Source organism: Vicugna pacos, chromosome 27 (genome assembly GCF_048564905.1).
Source record: "Vicugna pacos chromosome 27, VicPac4, whole genome shotgun sequence".
Taxonomy (NCBI): Eukaryota; Metazoa; Chordata; class Mammalia; order Artiodactyla; family Camelidae; genus Vicugna; species Vicugna pacos.
The window spans coordinates 24,211,540-24,236,204 of record NC_133013.1 but is presented as its reverse complement, the minus strand read 5'-3'; the positions used below and the strand labels follow the sequence as shown (position 1 = coordinate 24,236,204).

The 24,665-nt window shown below is 40.5% G+C and overlaps 1 protein-coding gene across 1 annotated transcript; it reads left to right on the top strand.

The window, feature by feature from the left end:
- Positions 1-884: 884 nt before the first annotated feature.
- TSPAN3 (tetraspanin 3) lies at positions 885-24,011 on the top strand. The gene is made up of 7 exons (XM_072950942.1): positions 885-1,230; positions 13,077-13,268; positions 13,510-13,584; positions 15,123-15,224; positions 16,165-16,317; positions 16,575-16,658; positions 23,108-24,011. The coding sequence occupies exons 1-7, from the start codon at positions 1,168-1,170 to the stop codon at positions 23,198-23,200; spliced, it is 762 nt and encodes a 253-aa protein (XP_072807043.1). The 5' UTR covers positions 885-1,167; the 3' UTR covers positions 23,201-24,011.
- The last annotated feature ends 654 nt before the right edge of the window (positions 24,012-24,665 follow it).

Below are 24,665 nucleotides of genomic sequence, written 5' to 3'. Positions count from 1 at the left end.
TGGGGAAGGTGATTAGCCAGGGAGATTGCAAAAGAAAGATGATTAAGGACAAGCGAATGGGCATCTTCAAGGGCCAATCAAGGAGAGAGTGCAGGGTTGTAATGGCGGGAAAGACAGTAAACAGGCAGTTTTGCGTGCAGCTGAGAATGTGGCTTCTTCTCTAGACTGCCTACTCTCTTTGTGGCTCTGGGCGAGTTTGTTAATCTTTCTAAGCCTCAATTACCCTATCAGTAAAATGAGGCTGATAACCTTAGTACCTTCCACCTAACGTTGTGATCGGGTTTAAATGAGCCAATGGCCATGAAGAGCCTGGCGTGGGATAAGCTCTCAATAATTGTTCATCACTATGGTCAATCCAAGACTGGGGGTAGAGTGTGAAATGTTGCTATGTAAAAAGATGTTTCTGTGATCCATCTAAGTCTTGTTCCAAAATGCCCTACCCAGGAATAAACCTTATGCGTTACCTTGCCCTCCACCACACACCCACATAAAAATGTCTCCGCCTTGCCAGCTCCATCACCAGCCTGTTCTCCTTTCCGGCGACTCTTCTGAGAGCTAGCGTAGCACTTGTCACAATAAGTTATATGTAAATATTTGTTGATATTCACTGCATTTCTCCCAGACAATGCTCAGGTGTTATTATGTCAGGAAAATCTCCACGTGGAGTAGGAGACATTAGTGTCTCCGACCTCATTAGGGGAGAAACGGCTAGGTAGGAAGACGGCGCTCTTCGGGCTGTGAATCACCCATAAGGCTGGTGTAGTAAACGCAGCTCAGTAAGAGGAGATTGAGTTTGGAGCTCTGGAAGATCCCGAAAGAGCCCTCTACATCCAAGGGCGGCCAGAGGCCAAGAAAAGGCGTTGAGCTTTCGGCTCCTTTAAGAGGCGTGGCCTCTCTGCGGGCGCCGCGGGAGTGTTGGCTGAAGCTGCCCGTCCGGGGGCGGGACTCCGTTGCCTGGGAGCGGAGCTGGGGGCCCCAGCGGGGATTGCGGCGGCTGCGCGGAGGAGCGAGGTGCTTGCTGGGCCGGAGTGCGCGACGGCGCAGGGGGCTGCGGTGGACGCCGTGCAGGCCGCGCAGTTCCCAGCGGAGAGGCGCCGTCGCCATTGCCGCCTCGCTCGGTGAGCGCGTCCCGCTCGCCGAGCAGGGCCCCAGCCGACCGCCGGCACCATGGGCCAGTGCGGCATCACCTCCTCCAAGACGGTGCTGGTGTTCCTCAACCTCATCTTCTGGGTGAGTGGGGCCTGCGGGCGGGAAGGGGCGAGGGCCCGGCGGCGCGGCCCGAAGGAGGCCTCGGCCGGGGCTCCGAGGGGCCCAATGGGAACCCGGGCTCGGCCGGGGCTGGCACTGGGGGCTCAGAGGGGAAACGAATCCTTGCAGCCCAGGCGCGGAGGGCCCGGCCCTGCAGGCGCTTCGCTGGGTCCCTCCCCGGCCGAGACGGAGGCCCGGGGCGCAGAGGGCGGTGAGGGGGAAGCCTCGGGGGCTTCCGGCGGCCTCCGCGCTCGGCCGGACGCCCCCGCCGGCTGGCTCCGTGCCGGGGGCCCGGCGCTGAGAGGCTGGGCCAACCCCCCACCCCGGCCTCCCCTGGAGCAGCCTGCTGGACAGAGAGCGCTCACTGCAGATTCTTTGAGGACATCGGGCTCGAAATAGGATATTCCCCCAAGGGTCGGGCTCCGCTTCTTTGTCAGGGCCCGGACCGCCGCGGCTCCTCTGGCAGCCCCGAGGCGTGTGAGCAAACCGTGCAGACGTGCGGGGACGCTCCCAACTCGGCCGAGGGATCTTGACTTAGAGCTCTTTGTGTGTGGAGAGCTGGCTGGCTGGTTACCAGCCCAGAAAACGGAGAGGTTTCAACTTGAGAAGCCAAATAATCCTGGTGACCAAGAAAATCAATCTACTTGTTTGTTCATGGCGATGGGCAGCCTAGGATTATTAACCTTGGTTCAGTATGATTCAGATGTCACAAGATCCTGAAAGTGATGAGTTCACTTTCAATAAAAGGTGGCTTATGAATATTTTGGACACGCCCCCAAAGAAAGGGGTGTTTATAGCCAGTTCATCTTAGTTCAGGTCCTTATCTCACCATGCACTTTTGTAATAACCTGTGTTATTCCTGTTCAATCTCTCCACCTGCTAGTTCATTTGGACCTTGCACCCGGATAAATCTTATTAAACATTTCCTCCCTCACATCACTTTTATTTAAAAAACAAACGACACCCTCCCCCCAAAAAAGAAAAAAAAAACTTAAGCAGTAGAGTAAGTTCAACCACCTTCTCCTGGTATTGCAGCTTAAGTCCTCAATCACCTTTCCTTCCTCACGATTTGACCATGTTCTTAAACATTGGCTTCTGTGTCCCGGGTTCCCAGGACACTTACTGAACATTCCCACTTTCCATACTTTGGTGTGTCCCCCATTCAACTCTTTCCCACCCACAGACCTAAATCAGAAAGGATCTTTGCCTACTTAAAATCCCGTCCCCCCTCCACCCACAAAGGATGAAACTTCATAATCCTGACTGCTGTAACATAAAAGGATAATTACATACAAGGCACTTACTACACACATGCATTGCTGTTGAGTCTTCCACGGTATTGAAGTGATGAAAAGAATCCTGATTAATGGTACCTGGTCAGAATCGCCCAGGTGACTTGGTTTTCATGATTGCTTCTTATCTAGTTAGAGCTGCGTTTCTTAATACTTTAGTTTGACTTAGAAGCCTTTTTAAAAGGTAAAAGAGTTTTCAGGGATATCCAGATGGGAAACACGATTAGATAAGAAGATACTTAGGCATAAACTTTGCTTTGTACCCTTTACAGTTTCTTGTGATTTTTATGGGCATAACAATTTGATTTTGAAGAATAATCTGTGCACTCTTCAGGTGAACTCTAGGCTACTTAAGCTCAAGGACTGGAATTGTTAATGAAAAAAAATAATGGAAATACAAGAGCCATTTTCTTAATTAAATTTTCGTTTAAAATAGCAGTTAACTCAGAAGTGATTACTCATGAATCTTTGGAAAATATGGTATATGTACTATTGGCACTTAGTGAAGAAGGTTATATTGAACTTCATTCGTGCTTTTCATAGTGGGTTCTTAAGCCAAGACTAAAGTTAAACTGTGTGGTAAAGACACCCTTTGTCTAGGTTAGTAGGATAGTAAAACATTTGTGAGCTGTGATGAGGAAGTTAAGCAGACATGCAGGGAAAAAATTGTGGCATAGAGCAGGATTAGTGCAACATACCTAATGAGGAAGCAATGTTAGGTGTGTCTCCCACCAAAGAATTAGTTTAGGGACAAACTATTGGAATATGTTGATGTTGGTAATGATAACTAACATCTAAGGGCTTTTTGTACCCAGACACTGTGCAGAGCACTTCACGTGGAATATCCTTATAACAGTCCCACCTGGCAGGGAGTGGTGTGCTTACTTTACAGATGAGGACATTGACGTTTACATAAAGTGGCACGCCCAAGGTGGGGCAGAGCCCGCCTGCAAAGCGGGGTTGCCCTGTACCCTGGAGCCTGCGGTGTTGGAGCAGAGTGTGATTTCAGAAGATTTGGAAAGGTGAGGGAACTTTAGGCTGTGCTAGAGTCACTTTCTGTAAAACACTGATTTGAACCTTGTTTAGAACCCACACCAGCATTTACACTGCAATATTTAACTTGTCAGTTTAAAGAATTAAGTCATTAAGAGGAAGGAAGTACATAAAACAAGTGCTAACCTGTTCTCCCTGGGAATTTGTAATGCACGCTTCAGTTCTGATAAGATTATTCTTATACAGTGGCCCTTCCTCCTCTCAGTGCCTTAATACTTAAGTGGAAGAATCAGCATTCCCTACCTAGAGCATCTCTAAAGTATCTGGTTTCCCTTGGGCAACTTTAGCAAAGATCTTTTAACTGTTGCACTGGCTCTTCATTGTTGAATGGTAATGGCTGATTGTTGATAAGTGTTAAAAGTTTAATTGCTTTGGCAACATTTCACACCTCTTAATATCTTGATATCCTGGTTCAGTTGGCAGTTTGTTCAGTGAGTGGTGACGTGGAAGAGGATATGTACTTGAATTACTTAGGATGGGCATTAAATGATCTGACAGCCAAAGTTGTTAATGTTGACTTGGTTTAGATTATTTTGGACAATGTAGTCTAAGAAAGTTACTATGGAAAGGCACAGACTGAAGGGGAAACAGTGGTTTCTGAAATCCTGAGGATTGTCTTAATGGAAATGGAGAGTCCCTCACCAAATTCCAAAATACTAGGATTTGTAGCACAGAAGGTGATTTTGGACAAGTGAAAGGATGTACCACTTGGATCTCTTTGGTTTTTTTAATGGAGTGGCATAGCTTTAAATTTATGTGTATTAGTGCTAGACCCGTGATAATTTATGGAAGTCAGGAGTGTTTGATTTACGTGACTAAATTTTCAAGACTCCTGGAACAGTCATTAGCCTCTTTTATAGACTACACTTTTGTACCAAGGTCAGGTAGGGTTCTCAATTAAGTGGGTCATTTGATCTGACCCAGGAGGCCTCATCTAAAACAAGTTTAAATTGGTACTGTTTAATTTCAGATTTTTATTCTGGTAAATTAATTGAGTTCTTAATCAAGTCCCATGTTACACAAGTTACCTTTACTTTTTCTACCCTATTTGAAAAACCAATTGGCTAGCATTTATTTTGCTCATATACGTCTTGGGCATTATAGGGGCTACAAGAGAGAGCTTTGTCCATGCTTGTAGCATTTATAATCTGGCACATCTGTGTAGGGTGTTTTTCATCAGTATGAGAAGCCATAGTAACTCTATAACAGCTGTGGAGTAGGAAATACCACAAGGTCAAACACCTTTTAAATGCCTTTGGAACAACTTGGGAATGTGGCGCCTTCAGTAATCATCATTCACTTACGTGAAATACCCTTTACATACAAATTATATTTGAAAGTCATATATAACCTTTTAATTTTATCCTGTCTTAAAAAGAAAATTTCACATCACACTTCCCTCTGTGAATACATACAATTAAGGGTCATTGCTTTGTTAAACAAATACAACACAAATGTTTTATTATTGGTAAAATGGTGGAAAAGTAAAGATCTCTGTTCTTACAGAACTTTCTGATGGAGGGAGACAGTTAAAAATAAGCAAGAAAAATGTCAGATATGCTGTTTTATGCAGAGAATTAAAACAAAGTGATGTGACAGAGTGACTGGGTGGGTGCTTTAGGTTGGCAAAGATGTGTCTTCCAAGGAGGTGAAATGTAATCTGGAATAAATGAAGGAGTGGATTTTGGGGGTGATTTGGAGGAGATGGCGTCGGTTAAGACAAGGAGCAGCCAACAGGCCCTAAGGCAAGAATATACTTGGTATGTTCAAATTACCAAAAGGATGTTTAACTGTATATTCATGCGTTTGTTTAAAAATTGTATAACAAAATATTTCAAGGAAAATCTCTTGCCACAAATCTCCATATACATATATTGTGTTTTGCAGCATACCTTACACATTTGAGTTGGGAATATGACACTTTTGAACCAGAACCTTCATCTAATATCCTGGAATTTGTTTCTCTACCTCTTGTATTTCAGTCATCATGAATGACTGCTCTGACAGAGAATGTCATTGAACACTCCTTTAGCTAACAGATTTTCTTTTTCGTGTTTTTCAATTCACTAGAAGAAAAGCTAACTCTGTCAGTAAGCAAGTTATGCTATGTCTAATATGTCTAATATGTCTAATATGTCTAATATTAGACCTATTCCTTAACTTGTCTTTGACCATTAGGAAAATGAATGTTTCCAGTACTGCATTCTCAGTCATCTGTCCACTGACCAAGTGCCTTGTGGCTCTGAATAATCATTAACCAAAAGAACTCACAGCTTTGGGAACTTGAAATCGGCCCAGTGACCACATGCAGGAAAGCTCTCTTTAGTTGGCAATTTAAGGAATAGGTTATTTACTAGCTTTTTAGGATATTTATCATGCTTTGAAATATTTTTTTGAACTTTTTCCGTAAGATCTAATTTAGGTTAGGATTTTTGCGGAAAATTTATTCCACAAAATTTACACTTGTATCAAACAAATATACCTTAAAAACCATTCACTCAGTAAATGCTTATTGAATATCTGTGCTTTACCTATTTCTGAGAAATAAAAAAAGGCGTAATCCATGCTTTCTAACAACTCATGGGAAGAGAGGTCAGACAGACAGGCAAAATCATTTATTATTCCATTAAGTTTAATTTCTAGGTGCACTTCCCCCTCCCCCGTATACTCATGGACAGTCTCAAGTTTTCCTTTAAAAATGTCATCTCTTCTCTCAGTAGCCCTCAATCATTTGGTAGAGGCAATAGATGAGAAAAATTATTTGCACTGATGTATTTGTTTCTGATTTACTAAGGGGAATCTGTAGTAAATGCTAACATACTGTATTTTACATTGTCGCTGCTACTGATTGAACACGTAACTTAAGCATGGACGAACTCTGAGCTTAAGCACCTCGGGTGTCTATAGTAAGAACTGACTGTTTTTACAGTTAGAGTAGGGCAGAGGGACAGAGGGTCTCAGAGAAAAATGCATGTTTAAATTCCATGCTTCTCAGATAACTCCTGGAGCCCTGCAATCTGAAAATAGCTAATCTCCTTGCTATTACAATAATTTGGCTGTGGCAGTTGGTTGATCTCCAGTTTCACTGCAGCCTGAACACTTGGGGATTTCAATTGGTAGATATAAATTAGATTAAACAGAATAACTTTTAAGCTGGATAAACAATCATTATTAAAAGCCAAATACAGAAAAAGTGAAAATAGGACAGAATTGAAGACCATGACCTTTGGAATATCATCAGAGTAATATTGGTTTAAAGGATTAAAATATTTTTTCTTAAAGAATAATGGCAATAGTGACAGTGAAGTTGTCAAAATTTTACGCCCCCGATTAGGTTTTTTTTTAAACTTATCTCCTTGATAGGTGTTATTTATGAAGAAAAATGAAAAAATATGCACTAAAAGGATCAGAATTTGTTTGTCAGAAAACATCAAGATGAATCAAAGCCAGGCAGACCCAAGAAAAGTGATAAACAGGGAAGACTGACAGAGGTGCCTAAAATATTTGAGACTGAAGAAATACCTAATTTATGTTAGCAGTTAAGGACAGATCTGAGAATTCATTTGTGAAAGGACAACAAAGCCTCAATTTCAGATATAGTTTTAAATATTTACTTTTCTGATTATGCAAATATTTTAAAGAAGACACTAAAATGTATTTTTGAAAACAAACATCATAATTCTACCCTGAGAGACAACCATTATTAACATTTTGATGTTTTTAAAAAATGTCTGCATGTAAGTGTGTTTTTCTCCTAGCATACTACAAACATTAAATTATGCTTAAACATATTTAAGGGCTGTAATGCAAGTATACTTCTGGATGCCAGGGTTTTTTCTTTTGTTTTTGCTATTGTAATTTTGTTATAATATTATAACATTTTGATGAACATACCTTATACAAATCTTTGTTTCCACCTAACTTAACTTTCTTAAGGATGAATGCCTAGAAATGCGGTGAGCAGGCACAAAAGCTTAAATGCTGAGGCTGATAGTGTGTTGCTAGATTGCTTTCCAAAAAGATTTTCTGTGTTAATCTCTGCTCCTGAGGGGTCTTCTGTCTGTGCCCTCACATCTTTGAATACTGCTTGCCGTTATCATTGACCAGTTTGTTAGACAGAAAGTGATACCTTAATAGCTTCAGAAATTCTTGGTTAGAGTAGCTTTAACTTCTGAAAGAGAATTTAAAATCTTTGGAATAGTCTTTTTTTTTTTTTTTCTTCCTTGATAAGAGAGACCATGAAATATGGAGACACTGGACTTGGTAAAGGAGTGATTGTGTTTAATGATATGAAGGGTTTCATCGGAATAGGTCAGAATTGAAACGAAGTACGTGCGGAGTAGAGAATATTATGGTAAGTAATGCTGAAAGATTTAAGGTGATTTTAAGACACTTGTGGTAGAGTTTGGGGAATCTTTCAGAAACGTACTGTGTAGAATTACCAGTGGGTTACTCATAGGAGAGAAGTGAGTTACGTAAGAAACTAATATGCCTGCATAGGAAACTGAGTTAAATGTTAAAAGATACGTGTAAGATGACTTTCTGCTGCTGTTTGTCTTCTGCCTCCTTTTTGAAATCTGCGTTCTTACAAAGTCTAGAGTATGAGTGGTTTTTGCCAGGCCTTTTCTTGACTGTTTTTTCTCCCAGCATTCCATTCTTTTCTGCTTTACCAGTTGATTGTTGGAGCCAGAAATCTCTCCACAGTAGCAGTTCTCACAGATAAGAATTTGTCACTCTGTTTTTAGCTGAATGACTTCAGATGATCCCCTCATCTTTACACCGTCCTGATTCTTGCCAGTTCTGCACGTGAATCTGTGGCTGCTGTGTTACCACTGCAAGAAAGTCAGATGTGCCTTCACCCACATGTCCTGTGGGATACTTCCACCGTCATTTCCATTTAGGTACACTTTTCACAGCAGAGCTGTTTTAAGTCCTAGCTTGTAACAGGTCACATTTAATACTGCCACATTCCAGTGGCAGTTTTCACCGTGGTTGATGTGCCCCTTTCATTTCATATTCCTTAGAAAAGAATTTAGTAGTTTTATGGGTTTTATCATTTCATCATCTTTCAGAGGATTTGAAAAGTACAAAACCAAAACAACTGATTTCTAAAACCAAAACACTTGTTTCTAAACTGTAGAAGAATCAACCTTATGTAAGAATGAAATCTTATTTTGAAGGGGCTTCACATTGGTGTGTAAGCAGTGGAAAGGTAAAAAGGATGAGGTGAGGCATCATACTTCTGTAACTCGTACTTCTGTTTTCTTATAGGTAGCTTGGTTTTTAGTGGGACAGCTTGGTGTTGTGCAAAAACTCTCCTAAAAGTTTCGAAATTCTGTGACTTAATTTAGAGCATGAGCTTATTAAAAAATAAAGAAGAATGGCTTTTTAAAAAATTCTTTTTTCTGTAGTTTCGGCTCTTCCCTTAAATTTCCCTTCACTTCTTTGTAAAAAGGGTACATATTTTTAGTATACTGTCCTGGCACAGATCCTCCTTACAGGCGCCGATTTTCTCAGCGTTGACTAAAGCATTCCAGCTGCTTCCAAGTTCTACATTTCAGCTCCTCTGGTGTTGCGCCTCCTCCCCCTGCTGCAGCTGCTTTGTTGGCAAAGCCCGGATCCTTTGATCGTCCCAATCCCAGCATGACCCTTCAGGAGAAGGGTTTAAACCTGGTCACCTTTTAGCCTTTCTAATAGCCACAACTCCTATATTAAAATATGCAAACTACAAAGTTCCTAGTTAGGAATTACTTATTACCTTACTTCCATTTACCATACAAGCCCTACCTCTATTTTTCATCCTAATGGTTGAATTTCATAAAAGTGATTGCTTATTGCTGTTTTTAGATCTTTAGCTGTTGTTTGGACAACTTCTCTGTTTTCGAAGTAACTGATCTCATTTCGTAAGTTGTTTATTATACAACTTATATCAAGCACTATACATACATGTCATTAAAAGAAGAAAATTTTGAAGTTATCTTCAACTTAGGAAACAGCCTCTATTTACAAGTAATTTGATTTATTAGCAGTCAGTGCAGTTTCCGCTCTGGTTGTATACAATTAGTAAGTTGCTTCCCTCTGTATGTTGTCAAAATAGAAGTGTTATGTTCTCAACTCTGCTATGGGAATTGGATGTGGACTGGTTTGCAGCCTGGGAAAAGAAACTGCTTTTGAGTCCATTAGAAAAGGATAGGCAGCTTTGCAGACGGCTCCCCTCTAGCCTTCCACCGCGTTCCTCTCTGCCTGGAGGACGGCAGCGCTGGGGCCGTTGCACTTGGCCTCGTTCCCAGGCAGCACCAAGTGTGAGTCTCACAGGAATCTCTTTAAGTTGAAAACTCATCGTTTGTATTTAAAATGCGAATAGTTCTTCAGTGTCCTGTGCTGCAGATTAATTGCTAAGTACATATATCCTCTAGTTTTATCTTGTTTTCATTCAAATTTGTCATTTAAAATCTCATTTACTAAAAACGGAATTCATTTTAATTCAAGTCTTTTAAGAAATGAAGATGGCCTATTAAGAAAAGCCAAGAATCCAAAGGAGAGACAACTAGTGAAGACAAACTGGACCGAATTTGATTGCTTCATATTTAGGATTTCTTCTAATTGAATTTCAGGACTTAAAGTATTTACTGTAACAAAGTGTGTGTGTACATATGTGTGTGTTTATATGTCACAAATACGTAGTCAAGAAAAAGTAGTGCTTCGTAAGAGTGTTGAGTACTCCATATACTTCTGTAATTAATGCACCCAAACTATTAAGTTGTGTCTCCTTTCCCTCTCTTGGACCTTCATCCTGTAATAATATGCCACCAAAGTTAAGTCAGTGAATTCTGAGGGCCTTTGAACAGGCACAGTTGCGATCAGTGAAGCATTGATAAACTAATGTATTCCAGATGTGATGGCCATCAGGAATCCAGTAAGCTGGGTAAGTTGCCAAATCTTGTTTGAATAGTGAACTAAAAGCTATAAATATTGAACTGAAGAGAAACAAAGCAAGATACAGATCAAAGCTTATAGAGATGGGAGGGCAGTTTCAGGGGAAGAGATGAGATGAAGTGTACTCAGTGGGTTTTGACTGGTACCTGCTGTGTGCCAAGCACTGTTCGACGTGCTGGATGAAAGACAGATGGGCAAAGTTTGTGCCCAAAAGGCATTTTGAGACATATATACTTAGAATCGCAACAGTTGTAATGAATGCTTTGTAAGAGTTATGTAGGGGGTGATTTGTGATGAAGGGCACCTAATCCAGCCTAAGATGGTCAAGAATAGCTTCCAAAAGGAAGAGATGATGCTGTACTGTATCTTAATGGGTGACAGGGCGTTCCCAGGCAGATGAAGAGAGACATTCCAAAGCAGCAGGGGTGAAGAGGTGAGAGAGCATGTGGTACATTGGGAAATAAAGAGTCTTTTTGTTGTTCAGTGTGCATGAGAGAGAATGGAGTCTGAGGCTGCAAAGGAGGGAGGAACAGATTGGTTTATCAGGGGCCTTATTTGCCTCTTCCTGATTTTAAACAAGCTAATGCCTTGATCTGGTTTTATTTTTAACAAAAATAACTGGTCATATAAAGAACACATTATTAAGGGACAGAGAAGACCAGCAAGTAAGGTTTAGGGTGAACAGTGGTAGGGCCCAAATTAAGACAGGAACTCTGCAGTGGGGTTGAAGAGAAGTGACTGTCTTCAGGTCATGTTTTGGAAGTAAACCTGGAGGAGGTGGGTGGTGGGATGTAGAGGTGGGTCAGAGAAAGCACAGAGCAACTCGCAGGCATTTGACGAGCAAATGTCAATGTGGTGCCATTTGCTGTGAAGTACGGACTATAAGGGAAGGTTAGAAGGAGTGGGCAGGAAGGCAGAGTTCGAGGTCGATTGAGGGTGTGAGGTGCCTGTGGAACTTCCAGATCAGGATGTATAGTTCTGAGATAATGGCTTAGGTAGAGAGCTACAGTGGCTGGTGTCACCCGGGGAGAGCCTACAAAATGAGAAGGGGCAAAGGTAGAACCCTGAAGATCACTAGCATTTCAGTCTGTAAGGAAGAGTCCACGAAGAGGATGAGAGGAGCCCTGAGAGAAATGGGAAGAAAGCCCTCAGTGGGGACTCCTGCCAGCCAGATGAGGAGAGTTTGAAAAGAATATGGCTTTTTTTCAGTTGCCCCTATGATTCTAGTTGTCTTCTCTTTTTAAAAAGTTCATGTTATTAAAAGAAAATCAAGTTAGTTTATCAACTTTACCTGAATGGGATCATTTTCTTCCAGATCTGAACAATCGTACTGGCCTAGTGTCTGAATGATCCTGCTGGCCTCCTGTTGATGCCCAGCTTGCAGGATCCCGCAGGCTTGAGAAGTAAACTGAGTTTCCAGGTTGAGAGGAGTTAATGATACTTCCAGTAACATCGTGGAGGCTCTGTTCTAGTTTGAAGATTAGTGATTTATGTGTTAAGTTTTAAAGGATGGTGAAATAATTCTTTTCATGTGAAAATCTCAAAGTGCTCTACAAATGACAGTTTATTAGACCAAATGGTTTAACACGTACACATGTGTTTGCTCATTCACATGAAAGTAAGTGGCACTGGGCTGTCGCGCTGTGCTGGTACACGGTGATAGCAAAGTCAACAGCAGGAAGAGCAGGATGTGTGTAAAACTCTGCAGCTGGAGCGTGGTGTCTGGGGCAGCAGCTGTTCCATGACTTTCTGCGTCCACTTTCCCTTTAAGTGCTTTAAAGCCTTTTTTCTCAGAGTGTAGTCCATGAACCAGCAGCTTCAGCATCACTTGGGAACTTGTTGGAAAAGCAGACTCTCAGGCCCCAACCCTAGACCTACTGAACCAGAGTCTGCAGTTCAGTAAGGTCTTCAGGTGATTCCTCTTCACATAGTTTGTGAAACATGATTCTAAAGAATAAAGAGACCTAAAGAGTTCACAGAATTCTTTAGTAACTTGGCCCTCTAGCTTTACCATTTCACAGTCTCAGCTAGGACAGCAGAAGTTTTTAGAAATGTGTATCATGGTAACTGGTTACTCTTTCCCCAAAGCGGTAGAGATTATAAATGCAGATTCTGCAGTCAGATTGCCTGGGTTCAGATCCCGGCTCTGCCACTTGTACCTGATTTCCCCGTTTGTTGGGGGCAGCTGTGATGCGCAAAGGTGCCCCCCCCCCCCCCCGCCGACTGATCTGCACTGGACACGTAGGCCTTAGGGAGAGGGGATGTGTTTTCATTCTTGTCATCAGTTTTACTTACTGGATTCATGGTTTCTTGGTCCTCGATGAACCAGCAATTATTGAAAGGTAGATGGAGTTTGGAAAATTTTTCAACTTTAGGAATGTTCTTACTAATGAGTAATAGGAGAGTTGTTGGCTTCACTGGAAAAAGTCTACAAGTAGATTTGAGTGATGGAAAATCTCATTGAATTATAACATGCTAAGAAATAGTGGGGATGTTTACCAGCAGGGGTGGAGAATTTTACGAGCGCCCTGACCTCGTTTTCTACAGGGAGCAGCTGGCATTTTATGCTACGTGGGAGCCTATGTCTTCATCACTTACGATGACTACGACCACTTCTTTGAAGATGTGTACACTCTCATCCCCGCCGTGGTCATCATAGCTGTAGGAGCCCTGCTGTTCATTATCGGGCTGATTGGCTGCTGTGCCACGATCCGGGAGAGCCGCTGTGGACTTGCCACAGTAAGTGCTTTGCTGAGCGTGTGCGTCATTTTCATTGTGGTAATATTCATTTGTGTGAGTTGCTTGAATTGAACATGAAACACCTTGTTCTCTTGGACTCTTATAATTGGAACAGAATTAACATGTGTCTTAAACTTCCAGCAGTTATTTCAAATAATTGCTTTTTATCAAGAGAGTATTCAGAGCTATTTTTTCATTTGTATTTAATTTTTGACAGTGTTTCCTTACATTTTCTTTACAGTTTGTCATCATCCTACTCTTGGTTTTTGTCACAGAAGTTGTTGTAGTGGTCTTGGGGTATGTTTACAGAGCAAAGGTATGTCGTCTACTGTAATTTATTTGTTTTAAAAGGGGGTTTAAGTGTTTTAAGTGAAATAGAGTAAATTCATCTCTAGAGTAAACTTTTTTTTTTTGCTTTACTTCAGTTTAGCCACTGCTTTAAAAATCTAAAGTTAATGAGAAATTATTTGTTAAGACTTCTAGTCTCATTTAATACAGCAGGTTTGATTGTACTTCTGTTCTAGTTTGTAGGTATTTAGTTTTCTTTAAATGACTTCAGAATGATCTATAAATGAATAGTTGATCAGCTGAGAAGTTTTTCCCAATTTCCTCAGCCCGTAGGTTCCCTATATAGATTCCCTGATTTCTGTTTTAGAAGAACTGAGGACTTCATTTTCCATTGCCTCTTTCAAAAAAAAAAAAAAAAAAAAAGCCTTGGTCCTGGACGTGGAGCCCGGAGATGGAGAGTTGTTATCTTACCGTCCCACCCTGTCCTGGGGGACAAGGGAGCCTGAGGGACTCGAACCCCGAGGCAGCTGTGTTGGCCGCCCCCTCTTGCCCCTCTTTCCTCTTTTCTGGGCATTTCTTCTTCTTTTCTTTCTCCTTTCCTTTCTATTTTGCCTATTTTTGTTTTCTGTCTACAGTACCCTTAAGGCTGAACAGGCTGCTTTAAATTAATTAATTTGAGTATAAATATAGAGCCGTTATAAAGGCATAGTAGAGTTCTTCTCACCGTAACTTACGGTTTTGAGTCAAAGGCATATTGTGCAAATTTAATATTCAGCCATTGCTATGTAAGGTACCAGGCAGCTATGCCAAAAAGATAATGCAGTGTGTTATGCCCCTACCCATGACCTGGTTATCAGTTTTATAATTTTACAGCATCACTGATACAAGTACCACATAGGTCTGGTTATCTCAGAAGGGTAAGGAGAATCTGGTGCAAGCAGATGTTACTAAGTGACACTTTAGTTGTTACTCTAATAATTGGCAGCGGTGCGTTATGAAAAGTTTATTTCCTGTCTCCTCACTCACCTACATTGAACTGCAGCTTTTTATAAAGTGCCACGTCCAAGGACTGATTTTTTTTTTTACCTGTTGATTACTTTTGCCAATTCTAAATAAACATGAAGTAAAATGGAAATAATGTTGCTATTTGTCCCAAAAATATCTTGTAGAGGGCTTTTTAAGTTGTTTAATTTTTACCTTCTTTAGGAAAGGAAAGTGAATAGGTCTTCTGAGAACCCACTGAAAACCTCCTTAAAAAAGAAGGTGGTCCATTTGCAATTTAGGACATCTATCTCAAGGCCCAACTGCTTTCTCCCTCTTGAATAAATTGGTAGTCTGCCATCTTGCACACAGCTTCTCTTTGCTTTTAATCCATGTGATATAGGATGTCTGAAGTTTTACCTGAATCTATTCAGAGCAGGAAGGGAGAAAACTTTTTTCTTACAAGAAATTCGCAGATATATCTGGCCACTTTGCATACATACCATTAGGCATTTTAGCTGGCGCCTTGACTAATGTTACTATTACCAGTATTTTTGAGGGACTGAATTCTTTATTTTGACTCAGGTGGAAAATGAGGTTGATCGCAGCATTCAGAAAGTATATAAGACCTACAATGGAACCAACCCCGATGCTGCTAGCCGGGCTATTGACTATGTACAGAGGCAGGTGAGTTCTCTTGAGGCTGGTTTGTTTTTGAGGACCAATTGCTGTTGAGTCAACATTAAACTTAACTCTGTTACTATGTAAACTAGCCATACACCTTTACACCCATGGTTAGCTTCATGATTGTGTCCAATAATTTTACCTTCACCCTCGAAAAGTTTTTTTCCACCATCACCTCCTAGTCAAAGCCAGTTAAGAGGCACCTGACTTCTCCCCAAAAAATAATTAGCTAGAGCTAATGGAAGAGAAGTATGTATGTCACAGGAAAGTTGGAAATCCACATGGACTTCAGAGGAGGTGAGACGTCTTCATATACCTTTAGAAAGCAAGACCAGAAAAGGTACTAGACAAAACTGAAAGAAAGGAAGGAAGAAAGGAAGAAAGAATTGTTATGGACAGTAGGACCATACATGAAGGCACGGAGAATCTATAGTAGATCTTTGTACCCATAAACCAACTTCAAAAATTCAGCTTTTTGTCAATCTTGTTTCATATATTACTCCCGCATATCTTTAAAGTAAAGCCCAGACATTTCAGACAAAATATTTTAAATACTTTGTCATTAGAAATAACATTTAGCTCAGAATCAAATGTTTACCAGGTAAGATGTAAAGGTTTTTCTTAGCTGTAAACGGCCCCTTGTTCACAGTGTGCTTTTCATATGGAGGTTCTGGAGCCCCTGGTTACTTGTGGCTATTTAAATTAAAGCTAAAAATTCAGTTCCTTGGTCACACCAGCCACGTTTTAATTGCTCAGTAGCCTCAGGTGGTTAGTAGCTACCATACTGGGCATACAGCCGGAGGACACGACACGTCTGTAATTGCTGGAAGTTCTGTTGGACATCCCTGGTCTGGAGGAGCTTAAAGCTCTGCAGCGCAGGGAGCTCCAAAGTTCAACGCGGACTATGTGTTTTGTGGGGAGTAATCTCTGTTTTCTTTGTTAGCTGCACTGTTGTGGAATTCACAACTATTCAGACTGGGAAAATACAGACTGGTTCAAAGAAACCAAAAACCAGAGCGTCCCTCTCAGCTGCTGCAAAGAGACTGCCAGCAGCTGCAATGGCAGCCTGGCCCACCCTTCTGACCTCTACGCTGAGGTAGGCTCAGTGTCTTGGCCAGCACTTGAATCTGGCCTGGTAACCTGTCTTTCTCTGTGAATTATCTCTACCTGGAGCTCTATTTTTACTTGTCTTTGATGCCATTTAATTTTACTGTAAACTACTTTCAAACGTATTTTCTTCTTTTTCCCTCTCTTAGTTTCTGTCATTTCCATTTCTGCCAATAAGTAGAAGTACGTGACCTTGCAGCTTTCACTTCTAAAACAGACTAACGAGGATGACTTTGGGTGTTTCAGGGGTGTGAGGCTCTAGTTGTGAAGAAGCTACAAGAAATCATGATGCACGTTATCTGGGCAGCGCTGGCCTTTGCGGCTATTCAGGTAAGCACAGCTAGTCAGGGAGCTCCACTCATCCTCCAATGTCAGCCCTGAATGGTTCTAATCACTAAGTGCAGTTAATCTTCGTGTATATAGATAACTTGGAAGTGATTAAGGTACCAGACACCAGTTTCCAACATCTTCCATTTCCTGTCTCTAGACATAGACCCAGAACGGTCCCAGAAACCAGAGATGGGGGTTGGGGGGAGCGGACCATGTATGAGGGGACTCCTTGTCTTACTTTCTTGACTTAGTGAGTGAGTGACCTGTTCAAAATGCAGACTGTTGTCATGATGTATTCTTGGAAGGTATTTTAGTAGAACTTAACAGAATCTTTTAAAAAATCGAACTTCTTTAGTTTGGAAATGGAAAGCTTTACTTTAATCATTGTAAATTTCTCCTTCCATTTCTTGTTTTTCTGTCTTCAAGGGTTTTTATATGCTCATATACATAAATTAAGAACTAGCACTGCGGTAGTCTCTTACACGAATGCAGCAGTTTTATTGTTTTACAGAAAAGACTTTTAGATAAAGACTGAGGTGGTAACCTCTTTTATGTTTGTGGACTTAGTTTTTTCAGACAGACTGTCATCAAGAAGTCTGTGACACCACTTGACATTATCTGGAAATGTACCATGTCTTTGCTGGCAGCTGTGGGGACTTGTCCCAGCTCCTACGAGTGAAAACAAGTCTTTTCTCCCCTTAATAATAGCTTGTACAAAGTCGTTGGTAATTGTTTAATTACCTCTCACTTTATCAAAAAAAAAAAAAAACAAAAACCTCACACATCCTTTAGCCTCCATTCCCACCTAAAAAAACAAATAAGAAAGATGGCTCTTTTTCTGCCCACTGTAACTGCCTATATTCTTAGTTTCTCAGATGTATACGCTGTTTCCTAGGAATTCTGTTAGAGGAATATTACAACTATTTGAGAATGATTGAAAATCATTTGCATCAGATCTAGTTCTCAGTGTTCTTTCGTGTTCTTTTAACATGTTCTTGAAACATGTTTCAGGTCTAGAGAATCTATTTTAAGAAAGTGTTGCTATTTTTAATTATTAGATAAATTATAGATTAGACAATATAGATATAGGCAATAGATTAGATTGTCTGCTCTCTGTGTATTTGAACAGAAACTAGTGTATTTAATGTGAAGTGCCATTTAAAATCGCAAAAGGGTGATTGTTTACTTTGCTGGTATTCAAACAGCGCTGAAATGATTAATTAAAAAGCCTAGTTCTTTGTTTGCTATGGTCTCTGCCCTTCTAAGCATTTACTTTGTGGTTCAGCATAGCAGTAATGTAATCTGTTGATCAGCAGGGATGTATTTCGTATTTTCATTGTGCAAACACATTCATTTAGCTAAAAATAATGAAACATGAGGGAAGTCTCTTTCCCAGGTGAAATCCTGATCTGTGCATTTTTAATGATTGTATGTGTGCTAATAAAGCTGCATGGGTCAGCACATAGCAAAAAAGCTTTAGACTTGTGTGGTGCTTGTGATCATGAAGTATGCAACGTGTATATAGAAGACTGATGAAAATCAACACTTCAGATATGTCCCTCATGTAATTAAGCTTATTATTAATGAGCCAGATACTTCCTCAGTAAAAATTTTTGCGGGGAGGGGGCTAATAAATATTCTTCTAACTAGTCTCTTAAATATGCCTTCTCATATGCATTTTATACTTAAATCATCCTGACAAGAAATGGCTGATAAAGCTTTGATGTTTTCAGTTCAACAAAACTAAGTTAGGAATTCAGAGCTTTTACAGACTCAAAACCTAGTGGTTTTGAAAATTAAAAAGTGTTTGTTTTAAGGGGAAAAACGTCCATTTGAAATGAATTTTTAAATAAGTTTTCTTTTTTCTTTCTTTCTCTCTCTTTTTTTTTTTTTTTTTTGAGGAGTACCTGTAAATGTTTAAACTTTTGATATTCAAAATCTGATGTAGGTTGGTTGCCCTGGGTGTGGAAAACCTGAGCAAAGGCAGAAACAACTCAAAGATGAATGAGCTCTTGCGCTTGTATACCTATCCTGAGGGAAGGAGCTAAAAGCATAGTTGGAGATTGTCCAGTCCCTGTTCCCTTTGCTTTAAAGACCATGAAAATGAGGGAGACCAAGGGTAATGTGACTTAGGACCATCTCCAGAGCTTGAACCCCCATCTCCATGTATACTCTGCCTCCAATTACAAATTTAAGAATTAAGATTCTGAAAAGATGAAATTCTTAAATTCTGTTATGAAACCTGACAGTTAATTGACACTTGCGCTGGATAGAATATACCGTTTAATAGCATTGAAATATTATTAGCACTTCCCTTCAGGTTCTAAAGTGGGAAAGCTCTTAAGAGCTATCATAGGAAATTGAGTTTCAAATAATGGTGAAGACTGAAAGATTTCCGCTGTTGTTGTGAGTGTCAGAGCTGTTAAGCATTGTCTCCTTTGATTTTGAGTGTGATTTGTGATACTGTTAAGCCACATTTTATTGATGTTCTGAGGCATAAAGCTTAATTTAATAAATTTTCTCATAAGCTTAATTTATCAGTAAAAATCTCTGGTTTGAGTGTTGGTCACCTGTGGGCCCTGTGGGCCAGCCTGGCCCCTGCCTCTCTTTGTGTAAGCCCACTCACTTTGTGTGTTGTCCGTCACTGCTCTTGTGTCACAGTGGTGGAGTTGAATAGTTGTGACAGAGACCAGTTTTGTCTCTTGGTTCGCAAAACCTAAGCTATTTTCTATATTGCCCTTTATGAAGTACTTAGCCAACCTTGCTCTTTCTAGTCTTGTTAAGTGGCCTGAGTTTGGGTAGGACCAAAATGATCAAGAAGGGAAAATCTGAAAAATACTAGTTAATTATTATAACAGAATTTTTGAATATAAGAGAATGAGGTTTAAAAATTTTTGCTACAACCATTTTACTATTTATTGATCAGCAGGATACTTCGTTTCTTTGAGGACAGCCAGCCTTTAAAATGAACAGATTATCAACTATGACTTTTATATTTCAAAGGTCTGGTCATAATAATAAAATCTAGGTTTTGATTTGGCAAGCTCTTAAGTATCAGCTGTGGGTAAGGCTCTCTACAAAGGCAATACGGGAAAAATGGGAATTGTCAGTCTTTGGAGTCTTTCAACATTGGCATGTCCTTAATAGGAAGTGATCAAGAGCAGAATTTCATAGAGAACTGTTTCCCAAGCATGCTCCTTTTTTCCTGGTCTGTGTTCCACTTGTGAAGGAGACTGAAGCTGCTATTTCCTTCCTGCTGCTTCTGAGTACGAGTTATTCATTAAAATGAGTTAAAGGACATGAGTGCCTAGTGCTTCAGATTGGTTCCCCAGATAGTTAAAATCAAGTGGCTTGATTCTGACAGTCTTTTTAAAAATATGCCAAGTAATTCTTTCTTAAAAACTTAAAAACCAAAGCTTGGGAATCTGATTTTTGAGTGGCTAAATTTGGGAGGTGGGGATTAATCTTAATTGTTGACTTCTTGAAAATTTCTCAGTTAAAAAAACCCATTTGATGACTTTCTTTTTCAAATGGTACAAATTTTGTAAAAGGTAAGCATCCCTCTCAAGTCTTGACCGCAGTTCTCCAGTGTCTCCCTGTGGAGGCAACCACTGTTCCCAGTTTCCTGTATATCCTTCCAGAAGTAGTTTGTGGTTAGACAAGCAAATAAGTATTTTTTATGCAGATAGAAGCTTATAGGATGCAATTTTCTACCTTTTTTTTTAAAGAAAGAAAATTAAGATAATTGTATGCGGCCTCCAGTTTGAGAAATAATGCAGACAGAGCCCTTGTGTGCTTAGCCCAGTTTCCCCAGTGGTAACGTTTTGTCAGACTGTTGTGTATCACAGTCACGATACTGGCATTGATATAATCCACTGATTTTATTTAGATTTCTCATTTCTGTGTGTGTATTCAGTTCTGTACAGTTTATGTCCTGTTTGGTTCTTGTATCCGCCACCACAATCAAGATACTGAACAGTTCCCGTGCCAGATCCTGCCTGGTGGGATTGCGGCTCTGTTACAACTGCACGCACCTCCCTCCCAGGCCTCCTCCCCAACCCCCTGGCAGCCACAAGTTTGTCCTCCATTTAAATGTTATATAGGTGGAATCATATGGTATATAACCTTTTGTACCTTCTTTAAAAGCAAATTAATATGTTACTGTGGCTGCATATTGTATTCCAATTTTTGAACATACTTCATAATTTAATTTACATTCATGGGCACTTACGGAAGTCTTGCTGTTACAGAAATGCAAGTAGTGAATGTCCTCTATGTATGTGCAAAGTCTGCAGCAAAAATCTCTAGCCATGAAATTGAGGCATCAGAGAATACGGATTACTTTTTTGATAGGTATTTCTAAATTTTTCTTAGGAAAGGGGGTGCAGTTCCAATTACCTTGTATAACAATACCTACTTCCTCGTAACACCGCCTACATAGTGTATCATAGAACATTTTAATCCTTGGTAGTTTATTTTAAATCACCGCTTGCCTCCGTATTCAGTCATCATTTTTTTTGGCAGTTGCTGGGTGTTACATTTGGACTAAGTGCAGGTTAGTTCTCATGACTTGAATATTGCAGGAGAAGGTTTCATTGCAAGGAGTCAAACTGGACCTAAAATACTTGTGTGATATTTTAAAATCTGTTGTTGGAAAACATCAGTAATCACTGAGATTTTAGTATAGCGGGGCTTTGGAAATGGGCCTGCAATACTTAGTGATGAGGTTTGCGCTATAAGAAGTTACTGCATAGCACTTAATATTCTTAGACTCATTCCCAAGCATGAGTAGCGTTTCATCAAGCTTATTGAATTGTTTTTAATCAATAGAAGTTGATTTAATTGAAATTAAAGTCAGGAAAGAAAGGATCCTTATTTCAGACCCCATTTTGAGAATGCTGACTCCTTCAGTAGAAGTTAACCAACAGGAAAGAATGTGAGGAGTTGGGGATGCGAAGAGAGATCTTTTCCCCAAGCAAATCAGTAATTTCTGAGCTTCGCATTTTTATTGCTCAATTTAACATTGCCTGGGAACATAATTGTGTTTGATTTTTAGAGCTGTTGTAAGAATGTTTTGATGTACAGTGAATGGAAATATATTTCTTTAGGAATTAGATACTAAACATGTCAAGAATTGGCTTAAGATATTTAGTAAACTTTCAGTAATACTTGCTTTTAAAATGTGTTTAAGGTGCTTTGCATTACTAGCATTCAGCAAATATTGATATGCTGAAATGCATGGATTCAGGCAGCACGGGTATATCCTGAATGGGTAGAATCTAGGCTAAATGAGGGCAGAAATTGGAGTATGTGACTTTATCATGGAGGATTCAGATTAAGGACATCTTTTTTCTCTGTATGCTTGTGTCATTAGTGATCTTCCACTTCAAACTTTGAAGGTCTGTTTATGGATTGGGAACGTTTTATTGAAATTAGATTGACCCCATATGTACAGAGGGCCCTGCCTTTTAAAGTCAAATAACTGAGACCTTTCACTGTCAAAAGCTAGAGCAGCAAATTAATTTATTCTTAGTTAGCTCTTTGGTAACTGTTTATATTTTGTAAGAAGCCAGGTCAAAAATTCTAGAATCGTTTCTCTTTAATCCAACTTAATCCTCTTGCTTATCCAGAATAACATGGCATGACTTTATTACAATCCCAATTTGCTACCACAGAAGGATTAGGGTTTATTAAATAAAATGATGAAGGAAGAGTGACCTTTAAAAAGTAATATGTATGTAATACCCCAGAGCCAAACCTGCATTTCAAAAAGAGTAAATAATTGTGAAACAGAAACCCTCAAACTACACTTTTTGGCATCAGGATTGGTTTTCCCCCATAGGGCTTCTGGACTGTTCTGGGCTTTTCTCTTTCTGGATTATTATAAAGCCTATGTTCCCCAAATCCAGATGCCTGAAAAGACCACCATTAAACTTCCTCAACATACATAGTCTTGATCATTCTACTTCCTAGACCTTTGCTGTCCAGTATGGTAGCCACTGCTCAGATATGTCTAAGTTTAAATTAATTTTAGTGAAATTAAAAATGCAATGTCTTAGTTGGACTAGCTACATTTCAAGTGCTCAGGAGTCACATGTAGCTAGTGGATACCATATTTGACAACTCAGACAGGGAATGTTTCCATCATTGCAGAAAGTTCTTTTGTGCAGCACTGCCCTAGATTGAGAGTGGGGATGGCTGGAGGAAGAGCCTTGCTCTTCTGCTGGCTTCACAAATTATTCTTAGATGTGAGGCAGGGAAGCTAAAACTTGGTACTTGGTTCCTAAAAAGATAATGTCTTTGTTAGAATTTGCTTTCATTACTGTTAGTGCTGTTTTGATAATTTGAGAGTTTTGAACTTTGGAACAGTTCATTACCAGCAGAGAAATACACACTTGCTATGAGAGTTTTCAGCCTTTTTTTCCCCCATTGCTGTTTTCTTTCCACAGCTGCTGGGCATGCTGTGTGCATGCATCGTATTGTGCAGAAGGAGTAGAGATCCTGCTTACGAGCTCCTCATCACTGGTGGAACCTACGCATAGGAGAGAACTCAAGCTTGAGCTTTTTAGTCTTGTTCTGGTTTGGAAAGTGAATTGAGCAGGTCCACTGCTGTTGGCCTTCTGAGTTCATTTAGTTAAAGCACACATACACAGGTGTTGGACAGAGCAGCTTGGCTCTTCACGTGCCCACCTTCTTACCTACCCACCTATGACTCTCTTCCTCTCTCCTGGCTGACTCTCCGTGCCCGTAAGTGTTGACGTGCGGGGGTAAATGTTCTAACCTCAGAACCGTCTGCGAGTTGCGTAGTGCGGTGGAACTAAAGGCAGACGTGGGTCTGCTTGTTTCCTCCAAGCAGTAATGGGACTGCTGCTGCGGTATCGCCGGCTCCTTCTGGTCTTCACCATGGAGAACTCTTGGCCAAAGGTTTCTGGGGGGAGGGGGAGGCAGCCAGCTGTCTGGTTAAAGTTAATACCAGATGGTGCCCCTCATCAGTGTCCTTTTAAGAAATATATACTGTAGTCCAGTAAGATAGCAACTGTACAAAATGGCTAAAATAGACTTTAGAATCATACAGTGTGTATCTTGATTCATCTTCAAAATCAGACTGACCTTTGAAACTAGTGGTTTTTAATCAAAGCTGGCTTTTTAGAAAGAGTATACTGTATGCACTACTGTTTTAAAACAATTAGCGTGAGCGTATGCGTGTGTTTTTGTACGATTGAGCCCATTCATCGTTAAGTCTAAACTCGTTAGAAATAATGTACCCATGTAGACTAGCAAAATAGTATGTAGATGTGATCTCAGTTGTAAATAGAAAAATCTAATTCAATAAACTCTTATCACCCTCCCCAACATGTAGTTTTTAATTATTTGGAGATACTTTAATTCCAGAGCAGCATTATGATGTTTTAAATGTTGGTGCTGTCTGCAGTTCATTATGACTTGCATGTGTTTTAATTGTATCTGTTGCCAAATTCTAAAGGCCTTGGTATTTTAAAAGCTACAGTTGCTTTTCAGTCCAGTATATCCTACAGATACAGAGCACTTACTATGTGTGTGGCACTGGGGAGACGGTGACAGTGCTGTCCTTGTCTTCGGGGAATGCAGAGTCTTAGTATCAGAGACATACACAGAAGCAGATAATTTCCTTACAGTTCAGTGATTGTAGTAATAAAAGAATGAGAGCCCAAAGGAGGTGCCTGGAGAGGTCAGAGGCTGGGGACTTTGAGGAGAGGTACACAGGAATGTGAAATGGGATGGAGCGTGCAGAGGCCTAGCTCATTGTGCCTGGGGCTTAAAATACAAGGCTGGGAAAAGAAGTCGAAGTGGCAGAGCCCAGGTCTTCTAGGGTCTTGCGTGGCATCCTGTGGAGGTAAAATCTTTTACTTGAAGGCAGAGGCAGCCACGTGTGAACGTGGTAGTGACGCAAGCAGAACTGTCGTAGGCGTCCGTAGGGCTACAGAATAGGGACAGTTCAGAGGGGCTGTAACGAGGCTTCAGTGACGT

Coding starts and splice junctions, on each gene's coding strand:
- TSPAN3 (XM_072950942.1), top strand. CDS start 1,168: ATGGGCCAGTGCGGCATCACCTCCTCCAAGACGGTGCTGGTGTTCCTC. Junction 1,231..13,076: donor TCCTCAACCTCATCTTCTGG/GTGAGTGGGGCC, acceptor CGTTTTCTACAG/GGAGCAGCTGGCATTTTATG. Junction 13,585..15,122: donor GGTATGTTTACAGAGCAAAG/GTATGTCGTCTA, acceptor ATTTTGACTCAG/GTGGAAAATGAGGTTGATCG.